This window comes from Ruditapes philippinarum, unplaced genomic scaffold (assembly GCF_026571515.1).
Source record: "Ruditapes philippinarum isolate M1 unplaced genomic scaffold, ASM2657151v2 ctg7155_1_1_1_1, whole genome shotgun sequence".
NCBI classification, from domain to species: domain Eukaryota; kingdom Metazoa; phylum Mollusca; class Bivalvia; order Venerida; family Veneridae; genus Ruditapes; species Ruditapes philippinarum.
Genome location: NW_026858430.1, coordinates 6,514 through 34,502, shown reverse-complemented (window position 1 = coordinate 34,502; position 27,989 = coordinate 6,514). Strand labels below are relative to the sequence as shown.

At 34.3% G+C, this 27,989-nt stretch overlaps 1 protein-coding gene across 2 annotated transcripts; it reads left to right on the top strand.

The window, feature by feature from the left end:
* Positions 1 to 453: 453 nt before the first annotated feature.
* Positions 454 to 27,552, top strand: LOC132753170 (transmembrane channel-like protein 7). Of its 2 annotated transcripts, XM_060743611.1 has the most exons (7): positions 454 to 626; positions 4,122 to 4,310; positions 7,253 to 7,424; positions 16,142 to 16,199; positions 21,732 to 21,813; positions 26,202 to 26,473; positions 27,188 to 27,552. In XM_060743611.1, exons 1-7 carry the CDS (start codon positions 560 to 562, stop codon positions 27,344 to 27,346), a joined length of 999 nt encoding a protein of 332 aa, XP_060599594.1. In that variant the 5' UTR covers positions 454 to 559; the 3' UTR covers positions 27,347 to 27,552. The 2 variants fall into 2 exon arrangements, with proteins under 2 accessions (XP_060599594.1, XP_060599592.1); XM_060743609.1 differs by lacking the exons at positions 454 to 626; positions 4,122 to 4,310; positions 7,253 to 7,424 and adding an exon at positions 12,376 to 13,839 and having other exon boundaries at positions 27,188 to 27,372.
* Positions 27,553 to 27,989: the final 437 nt, after the last annotated feature.

Here is a 27,989-nt window from a genome sequence, read left to right as displayed (position 1 = left end):
CAATAGTTGATCTACATCTGTTATCATTGTGAGTAGGTATGTTTCCAACACTTGGCAGTTTTTTCATTTTAAATCCTATGATAACATTGGTATTAATGTTTTGTCGCTTTTTGTTTGTTTTTTGCTGTTTTTTTGTTTGTTAACTGTATCAATTTATTAAAAATAAATTTCCTGCATGCCACAGACTATATTTTAAGATTGTGGGTCCGGTTTGAAAATATTCTATTTTTTGAGCTTCTTATCGTCTCTGTGCATGCTGAGACTGGCGAATTTTAACAGATCAGTACGGTGTACATGGTTCATGAGTGTTGTTACGAGCGTGTTTCCGTGGCTTACGTTTTAAGCCGAATATATATTATGAGGCGATAACAATCGCAACTACTCGGCCCTTTCCGTAAGTCTTCGGATAAGGTATTATAGATAATAGCCGAGGCAGCTCCGAATGAGGCGATAACTCTGAAATGGCGGGAAAATTTGACACTCTTCAGCTTCACCAGCATAGACACAAGAGGTATATCTGTGATATATTTAAGAAGGATTTATGAATTATTAGACAGAAATGGCTACCGGGGAACGAAGTCTTTGGAGAAAATCAAGTATTCCATCTTATATTGTTAGCAGCGAGAGTAAGTTATAGAATATATATTTTTATTTTAAAAATGTTTCATGGAAAATGTAAATCAGTGAATTGCATGATTTGATTTGTTTTAGAATTTGGTATTGTGGGCAATTGTTATTAATTGAAAAGAGATTTTTTTTAACAGTCCTGACTTTCACATTATGAAGCTGACTAGATCTACATGTATTTTTTCAATAAATATTTTTAGACATAGTCATTAGTGAGCTCTTTAAAAATGGTAGGACATGATTTTAAAAACGTTATTATATGAAAGAGAAATATCATTTTCAGCATAATTTTGCCTTTGAAATTTCAATTTCAGATGACAAATGATTATTTGCCAAACTTTAATGTCATGTATTTAGCACAGAATTGCTGTTGACATTTAATATGTGTTGTTGATTTTTTTTACCTTTGATGTAAGCATTTATGTGTCTGAGGCAGTATAAGCTCTAGTCTTATTAATATGACGTCGCTTTGAGATACTTTTGCTTCTGGGCTTGACCGACATAAACTTTAAAGCCTGTAACGTCATATAAATTGGACTAGTGTGTTCGAGCTCTTTTGCAAAAAATCACTGTAATTTTCCTACAAATTTAAAGAAAGGGCCCGTTGCAGTGAATAAAGCCCAGATCTTATCAATTATCAGAGTGTCAGTTTTTTGGTCAACATCCAGGTTTTTTACAGACAATAATTGGTTTATCATATAAGTATATTGTATATGCTATAAACTATAGCACTATATTGACTGAATTATTCAGTTTATTGGTTTGACATATTGACTGGAACAATGTGATAATTACATTTTATGTAGTATAAAAATATATATTTAAGCCAGAAGAATTTCTATTTGCATTGATTATTAATTATGCTCATGTAACACAGGGCAGATATACAGTCAAAACTGTCTTATGTGACCCTACATGGGACTTTCTTAAGAAGGTCACATAAGACAGGGAGTCTCTTAATACAGGTTTACAATAAGACATCCAAGCACTATTAAAAAGTTAAATAATACTAAAACAGCCTATACATTTAGTTTTAAAACATTTATTTATGATAAGAGCAGTAAAAGTGTGTACAGTGTTAAAATTTTATACATGTAAAATGCTATTGAATATTTGATTGTAAAATTGAATATTAAAGATTAATGTTTATATATTAAATAAAATTATTAAAATGTCAGAATTATATTGTTTCTTTACCGTGTTAAAAATTTATACATATACAATGTTATTGATATTTAAAATTCATGATTATGAAACTAATAAAATAATTTCAGAATCACATTGTGTCTTAAAGTCCTATTGAAAAAATCACTTATTTTTGACTGTTTACTTTTGCTTGCAACTAGACTTGAAATTTCATCCTCTAGTTTTGACAAATGGTACATTATACTGGCATGTCCATGTTGCAATGCATACGATTTCAGTTGTAACACCATTTCATTTGCTTGGGTCAGTGATGGAGCATTTTGCATGACAGACCCTTCAGCGTCATCCATCTCTTCAATTTCGTCTTCACTGTCATCAGAATTTTCCTCATTTATATGAGTCAATATGTCACATACAGGTTTCAAGGGTTTGTCCCAATTAATACACAATTTTTCTTTTAAGTGCATTCTGAAACCAAGTTAAGGCTAAGTCATTGATTTTCTCGTTACCAGTTGCATGTCTCCGACGTTTAGAATTCAAAGGAACATTATTTTCGAAGTCTGAAATTACTTCCAATTTTCGTTTACGAAGTTTTTGGATTTGTGTTTTTCCAACACAAAGTTCCTCTGCCACTTTATACGCCGGTATTCCTTTATCCAATTTTTGTAAGGCTTCATATTTCTGTTGAAGATCTAAAACAATACATGTACGTTCTTTCTTTCCGATATTTTTTTCAACGAAACAGGAAGTAGGAACAGAGTAATCTTTCATAACGTAGTCGCTAAAAACAGTGCTTAGCCCGTTCCGGACCGTTCAAATCACGGTCGCTAGTCACGTAACACGGTGAGTCGTTTAATACAGTGCAACTTTATAGCCAATATCGTTGGGCGGACCGAAATAGGGTCACATAAGACAGGAAGTCGCTGAATACAGTGGGTCACTATGGCAGTTTTGACTGTATTATTGAATTATCATTTTGTTTTTGTATACCCTGGTACCAATAAATGTTATATTTTGTGGCCTAGACAAGTAGACACAGGGTTGTCATTAAGAGGCGGCAGGAGGCCAAAATGCCTGTCTCAAATGCATTATGGGCCGCCTCAAAATTAAGAAAACACTCTTTGTTATGCATGATAAAGACAGAAATGACCGCCTCAAGTTTAAAACAAACCTTCTGCACAAAATGTTAATGACAACCCTGCAGACATCAGAAAGAAAATATCTATTTTGGTGAAGAAAGACTGACATCAGGGAATCTGTGTTAATTGCCAATGCATGGGTATAGAAATAAAAGCCATTTATCCCTCAAATGTCTAGAAAAATAAATATCTTTTTTAAAATTGAAAGACTGTTATAGCTTGAGCAGTTAATGCAATATTTAAAATCTCACAGTCAAATATACATGAATACATGAAACTTTTATGTTCTAACAATTTCTTATGTAACAGGCAAGGAGTGTAAATCATCATAATTACGTATTTTAGATTAATTATGGTCAAATGAAAACAAACTAATTTTTTAAAAATTATTTACTGCATACTTATATTTAGTTATAGATGAAATATTGATGAGAAAAAAAAATGCACATTTTCCTTTTCTGTATTTTCACGGTAAAAATTTATTTTCACAGCAGTGAAACATATTTTCCATATTTTTACTGGTATCTTTCCTGACTATTTTCTTCGAAATTAAAATGATACATAAAATTAAAATTAAAGTATTTCAAATTGTAAGGTCAAAAAAGTATATAATAAACAGCAAATTCAAGTATATCTATAAATACTGGATTTATTCTCATCTTGATCATATGAAAATTATCATATTTCACTTGTAGCTACCATCACTTGTGAAATATTTATTTTCATGCCACTCAATAAAAATAAATCCTATATTTATAGAAAAAACTTGAATATCCTATATTTTTTCCATAATTTTTATGTGATGGACTAGTATAATAAGAATCAAACTTGTTGAACATTTTTTTTTATAATTCAATGAATACAGTTTTACCAAAGTAAGATTATACTTGCTCCCAGGACACTTTTTTTTCAAGTCTCGTTCTAGTTGGGTACCCATAACCATCAAGATTCTATTATTCTTATAATTTCAGGGTTACTCCTTTTTTGCTGTTTTGAGAATAGCTATTGAAATCTTTATACCACGTTAAAAAAAAATTGATATCTTTTCAGTCATTCCTGTGCCATACACTACTGTAATTTTATCATTTCTAATTATTATATACTTATAGATGAAATATTGAGAAATATTGATGAAATAAAATGCATATTTTCCTTTTTTCGTATTTTCACTGTAAATTTTTTTTGTAATTTTGTTATTTTTGTTGTCAGATGCTGTTGAAATTGACGAGACAGACTTGCGATGGAGAAGAAGCAGTCATGCAGCTATATCGGCAATGTTGCCGAGTCGCAACGCTTTTCACTCAGACACCGGCCTTACACTCACGAGACAGATAACAGATCCTCAGCGGAGGAAAAGTATGGCGCAGAGAAGGAAATCAGTGGCAGCATTTGGAAGAGGTTTGAAACCTTTTTAGCTCACCTGAGCATGCTCAGGGTGAGCTTTTAGGATCGATGATTGTCCGTCGTCCGTCCGTCGTCCGTTCACATTTAGTTGTTAACACTCTAGCGGTCGCATTTTTGCCTCAATCATCATCAAACTTGGTCAGGATGCTTATCTAGTTGATAGCTCGGATGAGTTCGAACATGGGTCATCTCGGAAGAGAAACAAGGTCACAAGAGCTAAAAATAGAAAAACCTTGTTAACACTCTAGAGGTCACATTTTTGCCTCAATCATCATCAAACTTGGTCAGGATGTTTGTCTAGGTAATAGTTCGGATGAGTTCGAACATGGGTCATCTCGGATGAAAAAGTAGGTTACCGGAGCTAAAAATAGAAAAACCTTGTTAACACTCTAGCAGTCACATTTTTGCATCAATCATCATCAAACTTGGTCAGGATGCTTATCTAGTTGATAGCTCGGATGAGTTTGAACATGGGTCATCTCGGATGAAAAAGTAGGTCACCCGAGCTAAAAATAGAAAAACCTTGTTAACACTCTAGCGGTCACATTTTTGCATCAATCATCATCAAACTTGGTCAAGATGCTTGTCTAGGTGATAGCTCGGATGAGTTCGAACATGGGTCATCTCGGATGAAAAAGTAGGTCACTGGAGCTAAAAATAGAAAAACCTTGTTAACACTCTAGCGGTCACATTTTTGCATCAGTCATCATCAAACTTGGTCAAGATGCTTGTCTAGGTGAAAGCTCACATTATTTCCAACATGGGTCATCTCGGATGAAAAAGTAGGTCACCGGAGCTAAAAATAGAAAAATCATGTTAACACTCTAGAGGTCACAATTTTGCCTCAATCATCATCAAACTTGGTCAGGATGTTTGTCTAGATGATAGCTCGGATAAGTTCGTACATGGGTCATCTCGGAGGAAAAAGTAGGTCACCGGAGCTAAAAATAGAAAAAACCTTGTTAACACTCTAGCGGTTACATTTTTGCATCAATCATCATCAAACTTGATCAAGATCCTTGTCTAGGTGATAGCTCGGATGAGTTTGAACATGGGTCATCTCGAATGAAAAAGTAGGTCACCGGAGCTAAAAATAGAAAAACCTTGTTAACACTCTAGTGGTCACAATTTTGACTGAATTGTCATCAAACTTGGTCAGTAAACTTGTCTAGGTCATTGCTGGGAATAAATCGAACATGGGTCATCTCGGATGAAAAACTAGGTCACAGGAGCTAAAAATAGAAAAATCTTGTTAACACTCTAGTGGCTACTGTTGTGATCCAAATATTCTGTTAATTGGTCTGAAAGTTTGTTTTGATGATTTCTAAGTCAAGTTCGAACAATTGGGTCATCTTGGATGAAAAACTAGGTCACACCGCCCAAATATGGAAAAACCTTGTTAACATTCTAGTGGTCATATTTTCGACTCAATTATCATCAAACTTGGTCAGGATGCTTGTCTAGGTAATTGCTTGGATGAGTTAGAAATCGCATGTGAAACTAGGTCACCGGAGCTAAAAATAGAAAAATCTTGTTAACACTCTAGTTGCTACTGTTTTGATCCAAGAATCCTGGAAATTGGTCTGAAATTTTGTTTTGATGATTTCTAGGTCAAGTTTGTATATGTGTCACCTGGGTAAAAAACTAGGTCGCACTGCTCAAATATGGATAATTCTTGTTAACACTGTAGTCGTCACATTTTTGACTCACCTGTCATGAGACTTGGTCAGAATGGTTGTCTAGGTAATTGTTTGGATGAGTTTGATAAGTCAGGTGAGCGATCTAGGGCCATCATGGCCCTCTTGTTTGTAGTTGTTTATTAAAGGCACATTAATTATGCCTCAAAAATGTGCATTTTATCTCCTCTTTAGAAAAAGAAAAACAAGTTTTATATTCATGTTGAAATAATGCCTTCAGAGCATGAAACATGCAACAAAAGCAAAGATACTTTTACTTTTAGGTAATTGGCAAATAAGTAATATTTTGAAAATTATAACAGGACACGAAATATGAAAAATTTTGAAAAATAAAAGTAAAACCACTATTGTTAGGCATATTAATGGGCTTCTTAAATCAGTGTGGTTTTTTTTTTCCAACTTTTTTTCAGTGGATTTTGTTCTGCCTAATAAGTGAGAGTCGAAACGTCGGTTATCATCATTAAATAAACCTTAAAACTTATCCTGTGTTGATTGTTTGTTCCACTTTTATTGTTTTTGTTGTTTTTCTTGCCTAATAAGTTGTGCAATAAGGCAGATTAATCATTAGGAAAAACATGCCCAGTCTTGACAACAGTCATTCCACGAATTTTGACACTGTTATTTTGAAGCAATAGAAGAACTGACTTCAACACAATGTAACAATCTTATATGCTAGTACATAAATTAATTTGTTTCACATTTTATAAGTTTTATCAGTTTATAAGGCTAGCAATAAATATCATTTTCAATTTATGCAAGAATATACTAATAACAGACAGCTATGTAGAATGAAAATACATGTAGATAATACACCTATAGCAATTGAAAACTGGTTTCATTTACATTATGTATGTAAGAGTTGTCCCCCTTTGAATTGAAATTGATAATCTCTTGAAAATAATGATTCAGTATTTTGTTCCTTTACCTTTTGCAAAAATAGTGTGTTTATTTTTCCCCGACTAAAAGGGAATGATCCATTCACCAACCTGTAAAAAGAAAAACCTGTTTATATATATGTATATTTATACTAAATAAAAAAAGTACCGGTACGAAAAAAACTCCTGTATTACAACTGAAAAACACCTGTTTTTTTTAAAAAAAAATACAGGTCTTAGAGACCTGTGTTTGCTGAATCTGATTATTTAGTCTGTACTGGCACTATAATATATATACGGTTTCTAAATTCTTAGGTCTACCGGTATATTTCAACCTGTATTTATCATAATTATTTTTATTCAGAGTCTGTGAGTAGAAGACTAAGTGAATACGTGTCCAAATCCTCAACAATACGAAAGTTATTGATGGGTTTAAGTACCGTGGACACGTGGATTCTGGGATACGAGGATCGTGAGCAGACTGTCGAGAGTATCAGGAGCATGACCGCCACGATCAGTGTAAAAAGGATGTACAGGTCTGTATTAAAATATTTTTTAAAAATCAATGGACTGACCATAAATACAGGTGCCTAAACTTTTAGCCAAACATCTTTACTTATTTTTTTTTGTTCGGTTATTTTCCAGCTTTATAAGTGGAAGGAGACCCCATTAGCACCGCTTCATGCATTATTTCAAGCGTAAGCAGGCACCAAACATTCCATTTGCTAGCTTGATGACTTCCTCAAGCAAAAGAATCCCTGTCTAAAATCGAACACTCAGCTGTGAGGGGCAGTGATTTAAATTCTGTAGGCTTAAACACTTGGCCATTTAGATTAATCTTGTAATGAATCAAAATACAATCATAGTTTAATTCTGTTTTATTTACAAAACATTTTGAACATTGCCATAAAGGGAAACTGATACCAAAACAACATGGAAACAACAGTTTTCTGCTCTTTGTAACTATACGATGTATACAGAGATAGCCTTTCTATTTCTAAAATCTTAAAATTAGATATTAAAACAAAATTATATTTAACTTATTTTAGCTTTCTTAATGAAATATTCTTAATTAAATATAAAATTGTAATTGTGAAATATAATCAATATCATTCACTGACTCACTGTATATCACCAATTATGAAATTGTTGTATTTCCTAGAAAAACTTAACACAATTAGCACATCAGCAGCAATAATGACTTCACTATTACAAAACCATGTCAGCATGCACATCTGTACAGACTTGCCTGACTCTGTGCCAATTTTTCCACAAACTTTAAGGTTTGAAAAACATTCCAGCATAATATCTGATACCTATACACGTGAATTCTCTTTTAAGAAAAATGTTAAAATAGTTGCTTTTTAAAAAAAGATTGTAGAAATAATATTTAATTTACAACATATGATTATAATGTTTGATATGAATTACACATTATTATTAGTAAAGACATAACAGTGTAATTGAAAATCAAACATGTATATTGTAGTTCTAATGAATTATTTTTTCCATACATGAACTGTAAAAAAATAAGTAAATTTATTTGAAACTCAAATTAAAACTGAATTACATTCCCTGACACTATGTTACATTAGCATGATTATCGAGACAGGCCATGGTCTAATGGTGTAACACTTGGTTCAGAAGTGAAGGGTCTAAGAAGTGAGAGGTCTGACCAGTCAGGTCTGGACAGTGAGAGGTTTGAGCAGTGAGGGGTTTGAAAAGTGAGAAGTCTGAGCAGTGAGAGGTTTGAGCAGTGAGAAGTCTGAACAGTGAGATGTTTGAGAAGTGAGAGGTTTGAGAAGTGAGTGGTGTGAGCAGTGAGAGGTCTGGACAGTGAGAGGTTTGAGCAGTGAGGGGTTTGAAAAGTGAGAAGTCTGAGCAGTGAGAGGTTTGAGCAGTGAGAAGTCTGAACAGTGAGAGGTTTGATAAGTGAGAGGTTTGAGAAGTGAGTGGTGTGAGCAGTGAGAGGTCTGGGTAGTGAGAGGTCTGAGAGGTGAGAGGTGTGAGCAATGAGAGATCTGAAGATCTAGGCCACTTGTTTTTTTTCTCTCACTGATTCAGATTTTTTTCTTAAGTTATTAGCAAAATATGTGCAAGCATGTCTTTCAAAAATGGATAAAATGTAAATAACTTGATATTTTAATGCCAATTATACGGTGGTGTTCATTTGATTTGTTTGCCCAAGAAGACATAAAATTTATATATAACCAGGAAGTAATTATGCATATGCAAACTAATGTTTGTTATATATCCTGGTATATTATTAGGTATTAAGATTTTTGTACCGTTATATGGCCCTATTTAAACAGTAGTTTGTACTGGCTAGCAAATTACCTTTAATGTATGGCCATAGAACCAGTCAGGAATTTTTATTATGAATTTATACTGAAAACTTCCTTTTTAGAAAAAAAGTGAGATTTCTTGGTAAATTGACTGCAGCCATGTATATAAAACTATATAAATATCAAGATTGTCCAAAGAAAAGCAACATTACAAAAAACAAGATATCTGGTTTATGTCAAGCTGGAGTTAACACAACCTTTTTTGGACTGGCAAACTGTGGTAATATTTATCTATCTTAGGTTACTTTATCTTAAAAGCACAACAAGAAATCTTGTTACCTTGAATGAATTTTATCTGATGGGGTTTTCCTTTTTTAACTTGGTTATCTTTATCTGAATTTGATTGGCTGAAAAATAATATTGAAACATTTGAGAAAAATGAGATTATGTTGTAAATTTATCAAAAGAAGTAGTGAATGTATATACTTTTAAAAGTGTCAGATAAACTTCTTATCATTGATTTATTGGTTTGAAGTAAAAATTGAAATGTTTTTACAGTTGTATTAAACTAGAATAACCTGATTTTTTGATTTAATCAAAATATATCAATGAACTCATGAGTATCCTCTTTAAATAAGTTTTTTTGTCCCAAGTTAAAAAAAAAAAAAAAAAAAAAAATGTTTTGAATACAATATACATCATACCCTGCATTAAAAGAAAAAAATTACAGTTCTAAATATTGCAGAGATTTAGAAGATAATCCTGTTTGAAATGTTGCTTTCCCTTTAACCCTTACAACACTAAATTTCTTAAATGGACTTGCCCATCTTTCAATCTGGACTGAACCTGTGCATTCATTATTTTTAGGGAGAATTTCAAAAGTATTGCCTGAATAGTGAACAGAAAAAACCATGATCAAATCATGACGGCACAGATGTCTGGCTGATCTTGGTCTGCACGGGGCATATGTGTAGATTTGTTGCCCCCCATCAGACTAAGGGTTCAAATCATATTGTTATCAAAGAAAACTGAAAAACTTTGAACTTCATTTGAAAAAAAACCCTTGTGGCTAAGGGGCTGCATTGGTTGAGGCATAAGAATTGCAGGAACCATTTATCCCTGCGTGATCATAAGAGGCAACTAAATGAGTTGGAATAACTAGAGTCTATGCATCTCTTAGCTCCAGCATGTGAGGTGGTTTTGACCCCTGATGTTGCTTTGAAGTTTGTAACACCCAAGGTTAGCCAAAATCGTCTTTCCTGTCTTGGCGCCATAAGTCCTTTATTGTGTTAATGCGCTGTAAAACCAAACAAACCAAACCAATCATTTGAAAAAAGTTGGAAATGAGCTCTATGATAAAGTATAGATCTATTATAAAAATAAATCATTCTTCTTCTTCTATAATTTGATTAAAGATATGTTTAGAGTTTTCATATAGACATACATGTATGGGCAGAATAAAAACTGTTTCATGAAATTTATTAACATTTCGATAATCATTTTTATTCAAAAATTGAGCAGATTAGCATTCCTGTTTTTAAGATTACCAAAAAAAAAGAAAGAATAAAATTCAAGAGCAGATAACTAAAAAACAGTTTAGTGACCCCCAGATTTTTTTTTGCTTAAATTTTTCTTTTAAAGATCATGCAAAATTTTATCAAACATTTTATGAAACAGCTTTCATTCTATTTGAGAACTGTAGTAAATGTCCTTTAATAAATTAGAAAGGACATTTTAACCTTTTAGTTGAAGGAAGCTACTCATGTTTAAAGAGACACACTGGAAATTTGTTTCAGAAACAAACAGTTTAAGTACATTTGTACTTTGTCTTAAGAAAACAATGGCTTGCCCCTGAAAGTTTTTGAACCTTAGATAACAAGTCTGCTGTGTTAATTACTGGGTCATCACTGTGTAGTCGTATCAGGCCTTATACTGTTGCCTCTGAATTTTAGTAATTCTATTCTAATGTATTCTATTCTAATGTATTCTAATGTATTCTATTCTAATGTATTCTATTCTAATGCATTCTATTCCTATCCTAGTGCATTCTATTCCCATTCCTTAAGTTTTCTATTTTAATGTATAGTATTCTAATGTATTCTATTCTATTTCAATGTAGGCCTATTCTGTTCTATTCTTATAAATTAATATATTCTACTCTATTCTATTCTAATATATTCTACTCTATTCTATTCTAATATATTCTACTCTATTCTAATGTATTCTATTCTAATATATTCTACTCTATTCTATTCTATTTAAATGCATTCTATTCGTTCAAATGACATTGTATTCTATTTAATTATATTTATAATTCTATACATGCAACCAGATTAGGGTTTAAAACATTGTGCAGGAAAAATAAAACTTATTGTTTGAGATTTTTTTGATCATACTTTCTTGAAGTCACAATGTCTATTCTTAAGTGATGATGTATAGGAAAAAATGATGAATTTATATCTAATTATATCTATAGATTAGATGAACGTAATACTTATATCAAATAAAAGTATTGTTCATGTTAGTTGTATGCACTTGAATTTTTTTTATCTCTAAATTTTGTGATAAGGGGTTATCATTTGTAATAATTTGTAAATTGTTTAATAAGTGCACCACCACTTCTTCTCTGTAATAAATGAGCCGCGTCATGACAAAACCAACATTATGGGTTTGCGACCAGCATGGATCCAGACCAGCCTGCGCATCCGCGCAGTCTGATCAGGATCCATGCTGTTCGCTATCAGTTCCCCTACTTCCAGACTGCGCTGATGCGCAGGCTGGTCTTGATCCATGCTGGTCGCAAACCCATTATGTTTGTTTTGTCATGACGCGGCTCAAATGTAGTATACATGTATTTATATGTTATACATTGAAAGCATTGTTTTAACGAGGAAAAAGTGGCCATTTAAAATAAAAGATGTTTAAAGTACATATTTAAAAAAACAAAACAGACTTGATAAGTATGCACTTAGTGACCTGACTGTGATTTCATTTAAACACTTAAATCGAAGGCCGATGACAGCAAGACTGTTGTAGGTCCTTCTTCATTTCATACAAGTTACTGTAGTTTTGTAGTCAAACCTCGAAATGTCTCCTTACAGTCTCAAAAAATAAAGCGTTTACTTTGCACCAAAATTTTTTGTTCCAATTCAATGTTTTACTTCACTTTTTATTGGGCCGTATATCAAGTCTTGAGTGCGTTTATTAGATAAAGTGGTGAGGCAAGTTTAAAATCTCTGATAAAAATAATTGAACAGAGGCATTTTTTATCAGCAGATAAAATCGAAACAGTTGAACTAGGAAGTCTTGTAATGTAAACTTCTGAAAAGTGTAACAGATATTCTTTTCTGCAGAAAGTTAATTATATCAGAAATAATGATCTTCTTTTCTCATATTAAAAGCACTGTGATATCTTGTACACTATTTTAAGACGTGGAAATATATAATTAAGAAATGGATATTTAGAGGATTTACTGGAAAGCGGGATATGTAGGTGAATTACAAGTATGTCTTGGGATAGAAGGAATCAGAATTACCACGATGAGCATGACAGAGGGCGCTTTGATCATGGAAATTATGATGATCGATATAGGGACCCGGGAAACTTTCGAGGGAGAGATTTAAGAGCAGACAGGGGCAATGGGGAACGTTTTGATGATATACGTGATTTTCAGAAAAATGATTTTGACGAAGGTTCCGATCGAAATTTTGGAAGAGGGAGATATGAATCACATGGGTATATGGATAATCCGGATGATAACTATTTACATCCTCTTCCTCCAGATGGGCATGCAAGGTATGGTAGAGAAATCATACCTAATGCAGACAACAGAAGGACTGGTAAAGATGGCAAGAGATTTAGAATGGAGGTTGATAACCACTTCTCCAATGATAGCCAACAAGATCACAGATATAGTGGTGAAAGAATGGAAATGAGAAATATGAATTCAGAGGATTATTTTGAAAGAGGCAGACATGAAAACCCTGCACCTCATCGGTTTTATGATGAAGATATGCATACAAAAGCAGACATTCATCATCAACAGAATGATTTTGGTGCTAGGGATGAATACTATGAAGATTTAGATGAAGTAGATCTTAGAGTAAGGCCAAATTATGGTGCAGATCAATTGAGAGCTAAATCTGAACCAAGAGAATATGAGCAATATGATTTTGATGAGCGTAAAAGAGATAATGCATGGGAAAAAAGGTCTGATAACAAAAGAAGACCATATCAAAGCCAACCTGATCTCATTGGTGGACATCAAAATATGGGGTTTGAAGGTGATTTGGATGAGAATGATCCTAATTACAGGCCAAAGGTTCATAGAGGAGTGTCCCTGAGACGAAGAACAAGAAAAAGCCGTAGAGAGCGTCGATCTGATTTCCAAAATGAACAGAGAATGTCATTTGCAGACGGCATGAAAACTATAATTCAGAGAAGAAAAACGCTACACATGCATAGACCTTTGTCTGAGTTGATGTCAAGTTCGAGAACAAATCGACCAGGCTCAGTGTTTCATGGTCCTGGAGATGATGACATTGATGATGAAGATGACAGGTTACCTAGCAACCGAAATAAAAAAAGGATGACCTTAAAAGAAAGAATGGAGATACGAGAAAAAAAAGGTCCTTTGACGACAGAAGATATGGCTAAACTACTCAGGTAATAATGGAAATGACATTTATCCATCCCTTGAAATACAACTTTAATGTTTTGAATGCTCAGATGTGACAATGATTTACCTTTATCATGACAAGGCCAACTTGCTGGTCTGTTTTGACCAAATTTTATAATCTAGGCTTGTCAACAATTACTGTAATGGTTAGAAATTGAAATCCCAACAAAGGACAGTCCCAACGTCAGGTGAAGTCCATAAAAAAAATTGCCAGATATTGTCCTGTTTCCTCATGTTTTCATTAAAACTTTTCTAAGACAGTCAATTTTGAATTTGAGGCAGTCATTTTCGGTTTTATTTCATACAACAAAAATATGCTTCTAAGTTTTGAGGCGGCCCAAAGCCATTTGAGACAGTCATTTTGGCCTACAGCTGTGTTCTTATAAATCTTGTCTATATTAATTTAATGTTTATATGATGGACTTGCAATGCTTTAAATTAGGAATTATCAGTAGAAAGTGTGATAAAAAGGTTCACAATTCTGTTGCGGTAACAAAACATAGTTTATTAATACATGTTTTGTTTTATGAAAGGCATGATATGCCTCAGAAACAAATATTTTTTAATTCTAAAGGAAGCTCAAACAGTAGTTTTATATTGTTTAATTAATGATTTTAGAGCATTTTAGAATGATGCTTATTACCTGAAGAAACTATGGGTGGATGTGAAATTATCTGTCTTGAAAGTAGCAAAATGTAAACATATTAATATTTTGTCTTCCTTACAAAATACTGAAAATCACTGAATATTTTTACTAATTGCCAAAAAAAAAAAAAAAAAAAAAAAGCAACAGAGGCGAAAGATGGTTCAGGTAATTGGCCAATTAGTAACATTTTGGGTACTATAAAAGTACATCAAAATTAAAAAGCTTTTGTAAAATAAAACTAAAAGCATTTATGGGGCATAATGTGCCTTTAAAGCTTATTCAGTTATAGAAACTTTAAAATTTCAAGGGTCCAACTGTATTGAGCCTGGTGATATTGCCTAGAATGGTGACATAATCAAGTTATCAATTGTAGAATAGTTCAAATGTGCAGTACATCAAAGGCTGGTGCACCTTAGTGATACATTTCAAAGCATTGGATTGATAAGTCATGCATTAAATATACCTCAATGCAAGAAAATTTTATATCTATCTCCATTCCAACATGATAACATAGAATTGATAGAAGATAATTATTATGTTGAACTGAGATATGTTGAACTATATTGAGTGGAGAAGTAATTACATGATGTTACTTGGTAAGATGATGTCACATCAGACATCATATGACATGTAGACATTTGCATGTAATAATTCTCCGGACTGCCCTTTGGAATAGTGTTAAAATAATTATTTACATGTGAATAATGTGAAGCATGTTAGAATAGTTATGTCTTTGGGGATAGTGTGAAGCGTGTTAGAATAATCATGTGTGTGGGGATAGTAAGAAGCTTGTAAGAATAATTATTTCAATGGGAATAGTGTGAAGCATGTTAGAATAATTATTTCTATGGGAAAAGTGTGAAGTATGTTAGAATAATTATTTCTATGAAAAGAGTCAGAAGCATGTTAGAATAATTATTTCTATGAGAATAGTGTGAAGCATGTTAGAATAATAACTTCTATGGAAGAGTGTGAAGCATGTAATAATAATAATTTCTATGGGAAGAGTGTGAAGCATGTTAGGATAATTATTTCTATGAGAAGAGTGTGAAGCATGTTAGGATAATTATTTGTATGGGAAGAGTGTGAAGCATGTTAGAATAATTATTTCTATGGGAAGAGTGTGAAGCATGTTAGGATAATTATTTATATGGGAAGAGTGTGAAGCATGTTAGGATAATTATTTCTATGGCAAGAGTGTGAAGCATGTTAGGATAATTATTTCTATGGGAAGAGTGTGAAGCATGTTAGGATAATTATTTCAATGAGAAGAGTGTGAAGCATGTTAGGATAATTATTTTTATGGCAAGAGTGTGAAGCATGTTAGGATAATTATTTCTATGGGAAGAGTGTGAAGCATGTTAGGATAATTCTTTCTATGGGAAGAGTGTGAAGCATGTTAGGATAATTATTTCTATGGGAAGAGTGTGAAGCATGTTAGGATAATTATTTCTATAGGAAGAGTGTGAAGCATGTTAGGATAATTATTTCTATGGGAAGAGTGTGAAGCATGTTAGGATAATTATTTCTATGGGAAGTGTGTGAAGCATGTTAGGATAATTATTTCTATGGGAAGAGTGTGAAGCATGTTAGAATAATTATTTTTTAACACAAGCATGTAAAAAAACTTTTTCTATTTTCAGGGACAAGGTTTTATCACAAGAGGCTTCACATGGATTGGACCTGCAGAATTTTAAAATGGTAAATATTTACTTAAAGGCTCATTTTTATTTGTTTGGGTCGTCAGACCAATTTCAAATAATGGTAGCGAAATTTCAGACTCTAATGCTGTTAATTGCAAGTGCCGAAAGTAGTACGCTTTTTTGAAGGGGTTACTTCCCATTATATGTAACACTTAGGCCGAAAAATTTAGGGGAGATCACTGCGTAAATATTGGTCACATGACAGGCGGATTAATTTTCAAGCAAAATAATTCCCGAATGGTCAAAGATTTTTAATATTGTTTTATTCTTTATAGATATACATGCTTATAGTAAGCGCCATGATTATTTACACAAGTGTGAAACAACAGTTAGCGTCGTTACAAACCCTAACTAGAATAATATGGTTTTCTTCAGGCCGTTAACATGTAAATCCACCGTGGCCGAGAGGTTTGCGTGCTCGCTTAGGAAACAAGAGGTCTGGAGTTCAAATCCTAGTTAAGGCTTTTCATTTTTTTTTTCAAATTGTTTAAGTCAAATAAACATTGGATCAAATATCAGTGTTGCAATTAGTCTTATAGCCAATCTACTACAATTAAAACGCTGGAAAGCATTGGTGGCACTATACAAAAAACAAATTGTTTTATAATCTCACAACCTTCACCTTTCTGACATTCTGAGACCCAAACAAATTCAGCGCCTTCTGTGCTTTGATTTTTTTCTCAAAATTGTTTTAGTTTTTTGTACCTTGTTACTGAGTTTAAAAAAATTACTCATTTGACAAACAACCTTTTGCTCTGTTGATCTTTTGCTCTGTTCGCAATTGGTATAATTAGTATTTTGTATGGATGTCAAAATACTACTTTGTTTACATTTTGTTTCCTATATAGCACATTACTGCACTTTCAGCATATGCTATTTTCTCTAACATGCCCATATTAAAACATTATTAAATACATGTTTTTACATTTTAAATGAATTTAAAAAATATGGATTTTTGTACAATAACTGAATTGTAAGTTAAGATAAGGACAGGTGTTTCTGGCAAAGCACAACTTCACTCTTACATAGTCCAAAGAACCCTATACTTTGGTCTACTTAATTTAAATATTTTGACATTGAAATATCTTTGGCTATAAACGAACAGCTCTAATTTCCAAGCAGGAAAGTTTATTCTGTAAATCAGATAAATTAATCAGAATTTCTTTCCTGTTTTTTTTGTGTGTTCTGAATGATTCAATATTTATCTTCCTATTTATAACAGATGGAAATGTGACATGTGTTTCTAGATTCTTTACCAAATCAGACCGGTTGTTTAGTAATTTTGAAGAGTTTTTGAATGTTTCTAATGTTAGGCATAGGCCATACTCTCTTTGACAATCAAAGTAAATAACATTGTGAATATAATTCAATGTCATTTGTAGCTATGAAATATGTAAGCAAAAACTGTTGTTAACCTCTGTTACTGTTGTCTCTTCCAATCTCGCCATGTGAGGTCAAGATAACGTTAGCTCGTTTATGGAATGTCAGTGGACCTACTCAGGTGCTTGCTTAGGCCTGATTTACTGCACAGAGGAGCACCTGTTTGTCTTTCTCCACCGGTAAAGCTACCAACAGTTGCTATATACCATCGCATAGACATGAAACAAAATAAGGCCTGTACCTTTTGACCTTGGAGGGCATGTATGATTAACATAGAAATAATCTTTAACCTAAAGTTTACTTCCTGCTACTTCATGGATAGGTTGCTATCAATTATAGATTAGTACTCAGCAGAGAGTAAGATTAGTACCTGTAACAATATGGTATTTTTGTCACCTTAGCTATCAATCTTTATAATACTTCATGTTTATACGTCTCTTTTCATTGTATCATTGTGACATTTATATAAGTTTTATATACTCGGCTGCTGTCAATTTATAAAGATATTTCATCTTTTTTTCTCTAATAAAAAGATGACTGCTGTAGTATAAATTCGTTATAAATATTTCTGACAGGTTTTATGGCCATATATAAGTGGTTGTTTGCAATATAACCCAGAGCCACCATTTCCAAACAGCCATTTATATATGGCCATATAACCTGTCAAAATCTTTTTTCATAATAAAGTACACAGCAGGTGCCACAGGAGCATAATATGAAGTCTTGGACAATTTTCCATGCGATACATAGACTATTATTAGTAATATAATAGTTTTGTTTTGTGTCTTTGTTTTAGGTGGATTTCTATGATAATATTAAACAGGTAATGTTACATGTATGTTGGTTAATGCTAAAATGGCCTTGGTTAATGCTAAAATGGCCCAGCAATGTTTTTCTGTATTGGTTCGACATGTGATTGCCGACACATTTAATTAAGAACAATGTTCCAGGACACGGATCTATGTCCAGTGTAAGTCGATGTTTGAGGTTGATTAAAATAGAAATTCTGCTAAAAGTATGAATTTCCACCCTGTCAAACAGTTTTTAATACTGACCTATGCTGGGCCAATATAAAATGTTAGCCATGAGAATGAATTTTCAAACTGAAAGCTAACAGCTTGGCCAATAGGAGGCTAATGCATGCTACCATTGAGTGTTATAGACTATAAACCTCTCTAATGCATGCTACATTGTTCTACAGACATAAACCCTCATGTAAGGGCCAATATAAAATGTAAACAGTAAGAATGATGCATGCTACATTGTTCTACAGACATAAACCCTCATGTTAGGGCCAATATAAAATGTAAACAGTAAGAATGATACATGCTACATTGTTCTACAGACATAAACCCTCATGTTTGGCCAATATAAAATGTAAACAGTAAGAATGATGCATGCTTCATTGTTGTACAGACATAAACCCTCATGTTAGGGCCAATATAAAATGTTAACAGTAAGAATAATGCATGCTGTATTGTTTTACAGATATAAACCCTCATGTTAGGGCCAATATAAAATGTTAACAGTAAGAATAATGCATGCTGTATTGTTTTACAGATATAAACCCTCATGTTAGGGCCAATATAAAATGTTAACAGTAAGAATAATGCATGCTGTATTGTTTTACAGATATAAACCCTCCTGTTAGGGCCAATATAAAATGTTAACTGAGAATGATGCATGCTGTATTGTTTTACAGATATAAACCCTCCTGTTAGGGCCAATATAAAAGTAAACAGTAAGAATGATGCATGCTACATTGTTCTACAGACATAAACCCTCATGTTAGGGCCAATATAAAATGTTAACAGTAAGAATGATGCATGCTGTATTGTTTTACAGATATAAACCCTCCTGTTAGGGCCAATATAAAATGTAATCAGTAAGAATGATGCATGCTACATTGTTCTACAGATATAAACCCTCCTGTTAGGGCCAATATAAAATGTTAACTGAGAATGATGCATGCTGTATTGTTTTACAGATATAAACCCTCCTGTTAGGGCCAATATAAAATGTAAACAGTAAGAATGATGCATGCTACATTGTTCTACAGATATAAACCCTCCTGTTAGGGCCAATATAAAATGTTAACTGAGAATGATGCATGCTGTATTGTTTTACAGATATAAACCCTCCTGTTAGGGCCAATATAAAATGTTAACTGAGAATGATGCATGCTGTATTGTTTTACAGATATAAACCCTCCTGTTAGGGCCAATATAAAATGTTAACTGAGAATGATGCATGCTGTATTGTTTTACAGATATAAACCCTCCTGTTAGGGCCAATATAAAATGTAAACAGTAAGAATGATGCATGCTACATTGTTCTACAGATATAAACCCTCCTGTTAGGGCCAATATAAAATGTTAACTGAGAATGATGCATGCTGTATTGTTTTACAGATATAAACCTCCTGTTAGGGCCAATATAAAATGTTAACAGTGAGAATGATGCATGCTGTATTGTTTTACAGATATAAACCCTCCTGTTAGGGCCAATATAAAATGTTAACTGAGAATGATGCATGCTGTATTGTTTTACAGATATAAACCCTCCTGTTAGGGCCAGTATAAAATGTTAACAGTGAGAATGATTCATGCTACAGTGTTGTACTGGCATAAACCCTCATGTTGAGCCAATATAAAAACTTCATGGTTAGAACAATTCATGCACCTTTGTTGTACAGACATAAACCCTCATGGTTGGCCAATATGAGAATAATATATTGTTGTACAGACATAAACCCTCATGTGGATAAACTCTCATATAAAATGTTAACTGTGAAAATAATGCATATTGCCTTAAAATGTAGAAAGTTAACATAGATGTGGGATATCGTTTCTGGTGGTATAGTGTGACATTGTTGTGATTTTGAACAATTATTTTATCATATTTATAAGCATTAACTAACAAATTAACCTCATGTATGTGATTATATTTATAACTTTCATAACTTATTTAATAGTAATATATATTAAAAAACTATATGTATTATAATTATTATGTATATTTATAATATGTCTGTGTTTAAAAGATGTTATCAGAAACTCTGCAAATGTTGATTTCTCTTATCTGATGCAGGCGTTAATATAAACGACCACTTTTACCTGTCAAGTAATTGTGTTTTTAGAGAACGCCACCTCGTTATGTCACAAGTGTCAACAATCAAAACACAACAATAAACGTGTGAAAAACTCTATTTCCCATACCGTTTTAGCGTATGCAAATGAAGTTAAGTATACGCGTGACGTGTATTATCCAATAATATCGGATAAACAATGCAACGCTCCGCCCATACTGAGATGGTGTATACGCTTCGCTTGTTGACATTTAGACTGCATTGAATTGACCTTGAACTTGATCAGCCATTAAATTAATCGTAACAAATAGATGTAGTTTGTTTATTTCAAATGAAAAAAATGCACAACAGAAAACATCTTCACTAATAGGGTTTTCGTGTTGGAGACAAGGAAAACAACAGAGAAGTTAAAAAATTCTGGAAAAAATGTCAAACATGTATTGGGTGTTTCCCTTGCCCGGTCGCTTAATACACGTTTGACTGTAATGTCTTTTAAATTGCACATGCATGATCTCATAACAGTTATGTGCTGACTAAAAAAAAAAGCTGAGCAAATTCTTTAAAGCTGCATGACTCCAGAAAAGCCAAAAAACTTCAAGAAAATCAAACTTTAGAAAAATTTACAAAGATTTTAAGAAGAGTAAAAAGATTCAAGGTTCATGAAATAATTTACATGTTATGTGTGTTTAATAACTGATTTTGCAGTATTTATTATCATATTTCTACTGCGTGACTAACGCAGTAAAGACTATTTTTGCATATTTTGACCTCTTTTTGTCTACTAACATGGAATGAAGTTGGATTGTAAGTGCCATTTGCAATGTGTAAATTACATTCTTTGTTCACTTCACAATATTTTACTTTTCAATACTTCTTTTAAATTTTTCTTGTAAATAAGCATGAATCTGGAAGCATACTGCTTTAGAGCCAATTTTCACATTCATTGCAAAGAAAAGTAAATAAGGGGCTGCCACTCTTGTTAAGTGAGCTAAATATTATTTAAATCGAAAAAATATCTTTGATATTTAATATAATTTTAATATATTACTTTTGTGATTTCAGAAATGGCATAGCTTCACAAGCTGGACAAAAAATTGGGTGTACCAACTTGAACTTTGGGCTGGGGCATTCAAGGTCATTGAAGGTGAGAAACTTGAAGCTTTGGATGGTGTTTTGTTTTGACTTTATACTGTTGATAATTACTTTTATCATTTTGAATTGAAATTTGTTGTATGTCTATTTTTACATTTTTTTTACCCCTCGAAACTTTTGGGATTAAATGATTTTGTAAAATTTGTTTGTTTGATTGGGTTTTATGTCACAACAACACAGGATAGGTCGACGTTCCAGCTTTACTGACGGAGGAAGATCTCGGGTTCCCTTCCATGCATTATTCCAGGTACGAACGGGCATCTGAGTATAACCACCAACATTCCGTAATTGATCTGCATGAAAGTATCAAAGTCCTGGCAGGATTTGAACCTACAGCAATGAAAAGGCAAGTGGTTTGAAGACAACAACCTTAACCATGACCAAGGTCATCCCCATTGTCAGAGTGAAATACAAAAAAAGACATTAATCATTTTTTAAGTGTCTTTTTTAAATTAAGTATTTAAAGTAAGATTTTTAAAACTGAAATCTATAAAGGAATGATTTAATCATTGAAGTGTTTAATTGAAAAAAAAAATAAGGTTAGATTTATCAAATTTTAAAATAAACAAATTGAAGAGAAAAAAAAGACACCTATCTTAATAAATTTTTTTTTACACAATCTTTAACCCATGAGACAATTTAATTTAATCTTCGTCTTTTTAAATTGATTGTTATCTTGTTTAATTTTATTGTTTACCTATGCTTGAGAATTTTGTGTATTGTTTAAATGGTAAAGTAATGTTCGTCAAGCTATCTAGTAAATCTGATTTGTTGAACAATTATGTAAGAATCAAATTACTAAAAGTACTGACAAAATGCTTGAAAGTTTGAAAAGTTTAGAAGATATCTTTCAGATCACACTTTGTCAACCACTTTAAGATATCATAATTATGAAGGTGATATGGCCATCCAAAAATAATTACAGCAGGACAGTCTTGTTCCTTAACTAATCATGCCTGTGAATGGGATGGGTTTTCCAGACTGTGAGAGGGATGAGAGTTTCAGACTGTGAGCGGGATTAGTATACCAGTTTGTGAGAAGGATGGGTGTCCTAGACTGTGAGAGGAATGGGAATACCAGATTGGTAGAGGGATGGGTTTCCTAGACTTGAGAGGGACTGGTATACAAGTTTGTGAGAGGGATGGGTGTCCTAGACTGTGAGAGGAATGGGTATACCAGATTGTGAGAGGAATTGGTATTTCAGTTTGTGAGAGGGATGGTTGTTCCAGACTGTGAGAGGGATTTGTTTACCAGTTTGTGAGAGGGATGGGTGTCCTAGAATGTGAGAGGGATTGGTATACCAGTTTGTGAGAAGGATGGGTGTCCTAGACTGTGAGAGGAATGGGAATGCCAGATTGGTAGAGGGATGGGTTTTCCTAGACTTGAGAGGGATGGGTGTCCTAGACTGTGAGAGGGATGGGTATACCAGTTTGTGAGAAGGATAGGTATATTAGACTGTGATGGGAATGGGAATACCAGATTGTGAGAGGAATTGGTATTTCAGTTTGTGAGAGGGATGGTTGTTCCAGACTGTGAGAGGGATGGGTATACCAGTTTGTGAGAAGGATGGGTATATTAGACTGTGAGAGGGATGGGTGTCCTAGACTGTGAGAGGAATGGGTATACCAGATTGTGAGAGGAATTGGTATTTCAGTTTGTGAGAGGGATAGTTGTTCCAGACTGTGAGAGGGATGGGTATACCAGTTTGTGAGAAGGATGGGTATATTAGACTGTGAGAGGAATGGGAATACCAGATTGTGAGAGGAATTGGTATTTCAGTTTGTGAGAGGAATGGTTGTTCCAGACTATGAGAGGGATGGGTATACCAGTTTGTGAGAGGGACGGGTGTCCTAGACTGTGAGAGGGATGGGTATACCAGTTTGTGAGAGGGACGGGTGTCCTAGACTGTGAGAGGGATGGGTATACCTGATTGTTAGAGGAATTGGTATTTCAGTTTGTGAGAGGGATGGTTGTTCCAGACTATGAGAGGGATGGGTATACCAGTTTGTGAGAGGGATGGGTGTCCTAGACTGTGAGAGGGATGGGTATACCAGATTGTGAGAGGAATTGGTATTTCATTTTGTGAGAGGGATGGTTGTTCCAGACTGTGAGAGGGATTGATATACCAGTTTGTGAGAGGGATGGGTGTCCTAGACTTCGAGAGGGATGGTTGTTCCAGACTGTGAGAGGGATGGGTATACAAGTTTGTGAGAGGGATCGGTGTCCTAGACTGTGAGAGGGATGGGTATACCTGATTGTGAGAGGAATTGGTATCTCAGTTTGTGAGAGGGATGGTTGTTCCAGACTGTGAGAGGGATTGATATACCAGTTTGTGAGAGGGATGGGTGTCCTAGACTGTGACAGGAAATGGTTTACCAGTTTGTGAGAGGGATGGGTGTCCTAGACTGTGAGTGGAATGGGTATACCAGATTGTGAGAGGAATTGGTATTTCAGTTTGTGAGAGGGATGGTTGTTCCAGACTGAGAGGGATAGGTATACCAGTTTGTGAGAGGGATGGGTGTTCTAGACTGTGAGAGGGATGGGTATACCTACCAGTTTGTAAGAGGAATGGGCATTTCTGTTTGTGAGAGGGATGGTTGTTTCAGACTGTGAGAGGGATGGGTATACCAGTTTGTGAGAGGGATGGGTGTACTAGACTGTGAGAGGGATTGGTATACCAGTTTGTGAGAGGGATGAGTGTCCTAGACTGTGAGAGGGATGGGTATACCAGTTTGTGAGAAGGATGGGTGTCCTAGCCTGTGAGAGGAATGGGAATACCAGATTGTGAGAGGAATTGGTATTTCAGTTTGTGAGTGGAATGGTTATTCCAGACTATGAGAGGGATGGTATACCAGTTTGTGAGAGGGGTGGGTGTCCTAGACTGTGAGAGGGATGGGTATACCTGATTGTGAGAGGAATTGGTATTTCAGTTTGTGAGAGGGATGGTTGTTCCAGACTATGAGAGGGATGGGTATACCAGTTTGTGTAAGGGATGGGTGTCCTAGACTGTGAGAGGGATGGGTTATACCAGATTGTGAGAGAAATTGGTATTTCAGTTTGTGAGAGGGATGGTTGTTCCAGACTGTGAGAGGGATTGATATACCAGTTTGTGAGAGGGATGGTTGTTCCAGACTGTGAGAGGGATAGGAATACCAGTTTGTGAGAGGGATGGGTGTCCTAGACTGTGAGAGGAATGGGAATACCAGATTGTGAGAGGAATTGGTATTTCAGTTTGTGAGAGGGATGGTTGTTCCTGACTAAGAGGGATAGGTATACCAGTTTGTGAGAGGGATGGGTGTCCTAGACTGTGAGAGGGATGGGTATACCTACCAGTTTGTAAGAGGAATGGGCATTTCTGTTTGTGAGAGGGATGGTTGTTCCAGACTGTGAGAGGGATGGGTATACCAGTTTGTGAGAGGGATGGGTATTTCAGTTTGTGAGAGGGATGGTTGTTCCAGACTATGAGAGGGATAGGTATACCAGTTTGTGAGAGGGATGGGTGTCCTAGACTGTGAGAGGGATGGGTATTTCAGTTTGTGAGAGGGATGGGTATACCAGTTTGTGAGAGGGATGGTGTCCGCCCATGGGCGTGTTTCCGAGGGAGGGATATTCCGATCCGAACTGCAAACATATGTCAGATATTTTTTCTTGCATATTATGCCATATTATTTCATATTTAAAATGGTTAACCTCAATATGATATATGTACATGGAAATTAGAGTCATTTCATCCATAACTATTTTCTTACAATAGCGCATGAACTTACAACTAAAATAACAACGGCGAAATGACGTCATCCTAAGCACATATTTCCCTTCTAAAACGACGTCAGTTTAACGCGGTTCATTCATAAAGTGCGCTAAAATGACGTTGTTTGGCACGCGCCTCATCTGGCACCCTACATGCCAGATGAAATTTCCGGCATGGGTAAAACTCACGGGAACGCCAGTCTGCTATGCAAGAATGTAAGAGGGATGGGTGTCCTAGACTGTGAGAGGGATGGGTATACCAGTTTGTGAGAGGGATGGGTATCTTAGACTGTGAGAGGGATGGGTGTCTTAGACTGTGAGAGGAATTGGTATTTCAGTTTGTGAGAGGGATGGGTATACCAGTTTGTGAGAGGGATTGGTATTCCATTTTGGAGAGGGATGGGTGTTTCAGTTTGTTAGAGGGATGGGTGTTCCAGTCTGTGAGAGGGAGAATATACCAATCTGTAAGAGGGATGGGTATTCAAGTCTGTAAGAGGGATGGGTGTTCCAGTCTGTGAGAGGGTTAGGTATTCCAGTCTTATAGGCAGGGAAAGGCTTACAATAATTTTCTTTCTTTTTTGCAGAACTTTTTTTATATCAAGAAAACAATCTCTTTTCTTATTATTTCAGGTCATTTTGGACAATCTACGGTATCCTATTTTCGTTTTCTACGTTGGTTGATGTTTCTGAACCTGTTCATGACCCTTATAATGTTTGGTGTTGTTCTTCTGCCCTTCTTATCCCTGGATATTGGCGGAAGTTTTGTATCGTCTGTGAATGCCTGCTCCTCTATACCGAATAACATGGCCGTATTCTATACGTTGAACTACACTGCAGACGTGAAATCAAAAGTCAACCAATCCAGTACAGCTGAGAAAGTTCAGGATGTTCTTCAAGGAACGGTATGTTCATTACATATAATTCTATGGTAACAGCAATAGTTTTGTTTATTGATGACTTTATCAACAGAAATATTGTTGTTTATTGTCAATAGAGATACCTGGGAACTTGGCAAACTTGGGTTTTTCCCCGTCTTATTCCGGGTACAAACAAAGTTGGTTAATATATTGATGATAAGGGCTACGTCTTGATCACCACTCTGTTGTGAAGGGTAATTTACCCTGAAGCTATTACAGTAAAAGGTTGTTTGTATCCCAGGATAAGATGGGGGAAAACCCACATTTACCAAGCTCTGGGTAACATCTATACTCAACTAGAATATAGCCACATGCAAGGTCTTTCTTCCTTCTGGTGAAAGTTGGACCTATGGTAAAGAGTGATTTAAGTTAGGTTGTGAAGGTTGTATAAATGACCCTAAAGTTTTTAGATGTAGGAAGATCAGGGATGCCAATATGCCTTGTAAAATATATGTCTTGTTTTCCATTGCTCTTCATATCCAACTTTTAAAATATTATATCCAAAAATTTGCAAGTAAGATCTGTTTCAATAAGGTTTTGTATTATAAACTATTAAAACAAAACATTTTAAGTTTTAACTTTTTGTAAGGTCATTTCAGAATGTTACGTATTTAAAGAAGTATATGTTTAACCAGTTGATGAATTTTAATGGGAAATAAAATGATATATACTGTATATATACATATATATATATTCAAGGGTTGGATGGAGAATACTGTGTTATTTTACGGGGCCTATCATAACAAGACAGCTTACCTGATAACAGGAGATGCATTCACATATAACATGTCCCTTGCTTACCTTTGTGCCGTCGGTCTGACCTTTATGCTGAGCTTTATACTGCTTGTAAAAAAGTAAGTATGTTATCTTATTTTATAGGCTATTGTATTTTTAGCTTGACTATTTGAAGAATAGGGAGAGCTGGGTGTACTCACCCTGGCGTCTTGGTCAGTGACACATTCTGTATAAAGCAGCACGCCTCCCGATCATGCTAATTTTCATGAAAATTTTGAAAATGTATTTGAATGTGTAATATTGTGAAGTAACCAAAGGGAACAAATTTACACATTATCAATGACACTTACAAGCCACATAACATAACCAAAAAGTGGTCAAAATATGCATAAATAGCCCTTACTGCGTTAGTAATGCAGTTGAAATATAGTTTTAAATAATGAAAAATCAGTCATTAATCACACATAATATGTAAAATATAACTTGAATCTTGAAAATTTTTACTTTTCCTTACATCTTAGTACATTTTTTTCAAATTTAATTTTATTGAAATATTTTGACTCATCTGGAGGCATGTAGCTTTAAGTTTATATGTGCAAGTTGATATGTCAAAAAATACTATCCAAAAGTCACTATCCAAGGTCAATAGCTCTGACATTGATTTTGACACTGACTGGCATCCTATATATAACAGGCAGATATGTTGTTGTAAACAATAGCAGAATTAAATGCTGACTGCAAAATATTACTTCCAAATCATTATAAT

Bases quoted from the DNA above. Each gene is read 5' to 3' on its own strand.
- LOC132753170 (XM_060743609.1), top strand. From the start codon at position 12,680: ATGTCTTGGGATAGAAGGAATCAGAATTACCACGATGAGCATGACAGA. The intron at 21,814-26,201 runs GTGAGAAACTTG...TTATTATTTCAG, and splicing joins GGCATTCAAGGTCATTGAAG to GTCATTTTGGACAATCTACG. The intron at 26,474-27,187 runs GTATGTTCATTA...TATATATTCAAG, and splicing joins AGGATGTTCTTCAAGGAACG to GGTTGGATGGAGAATACTGT.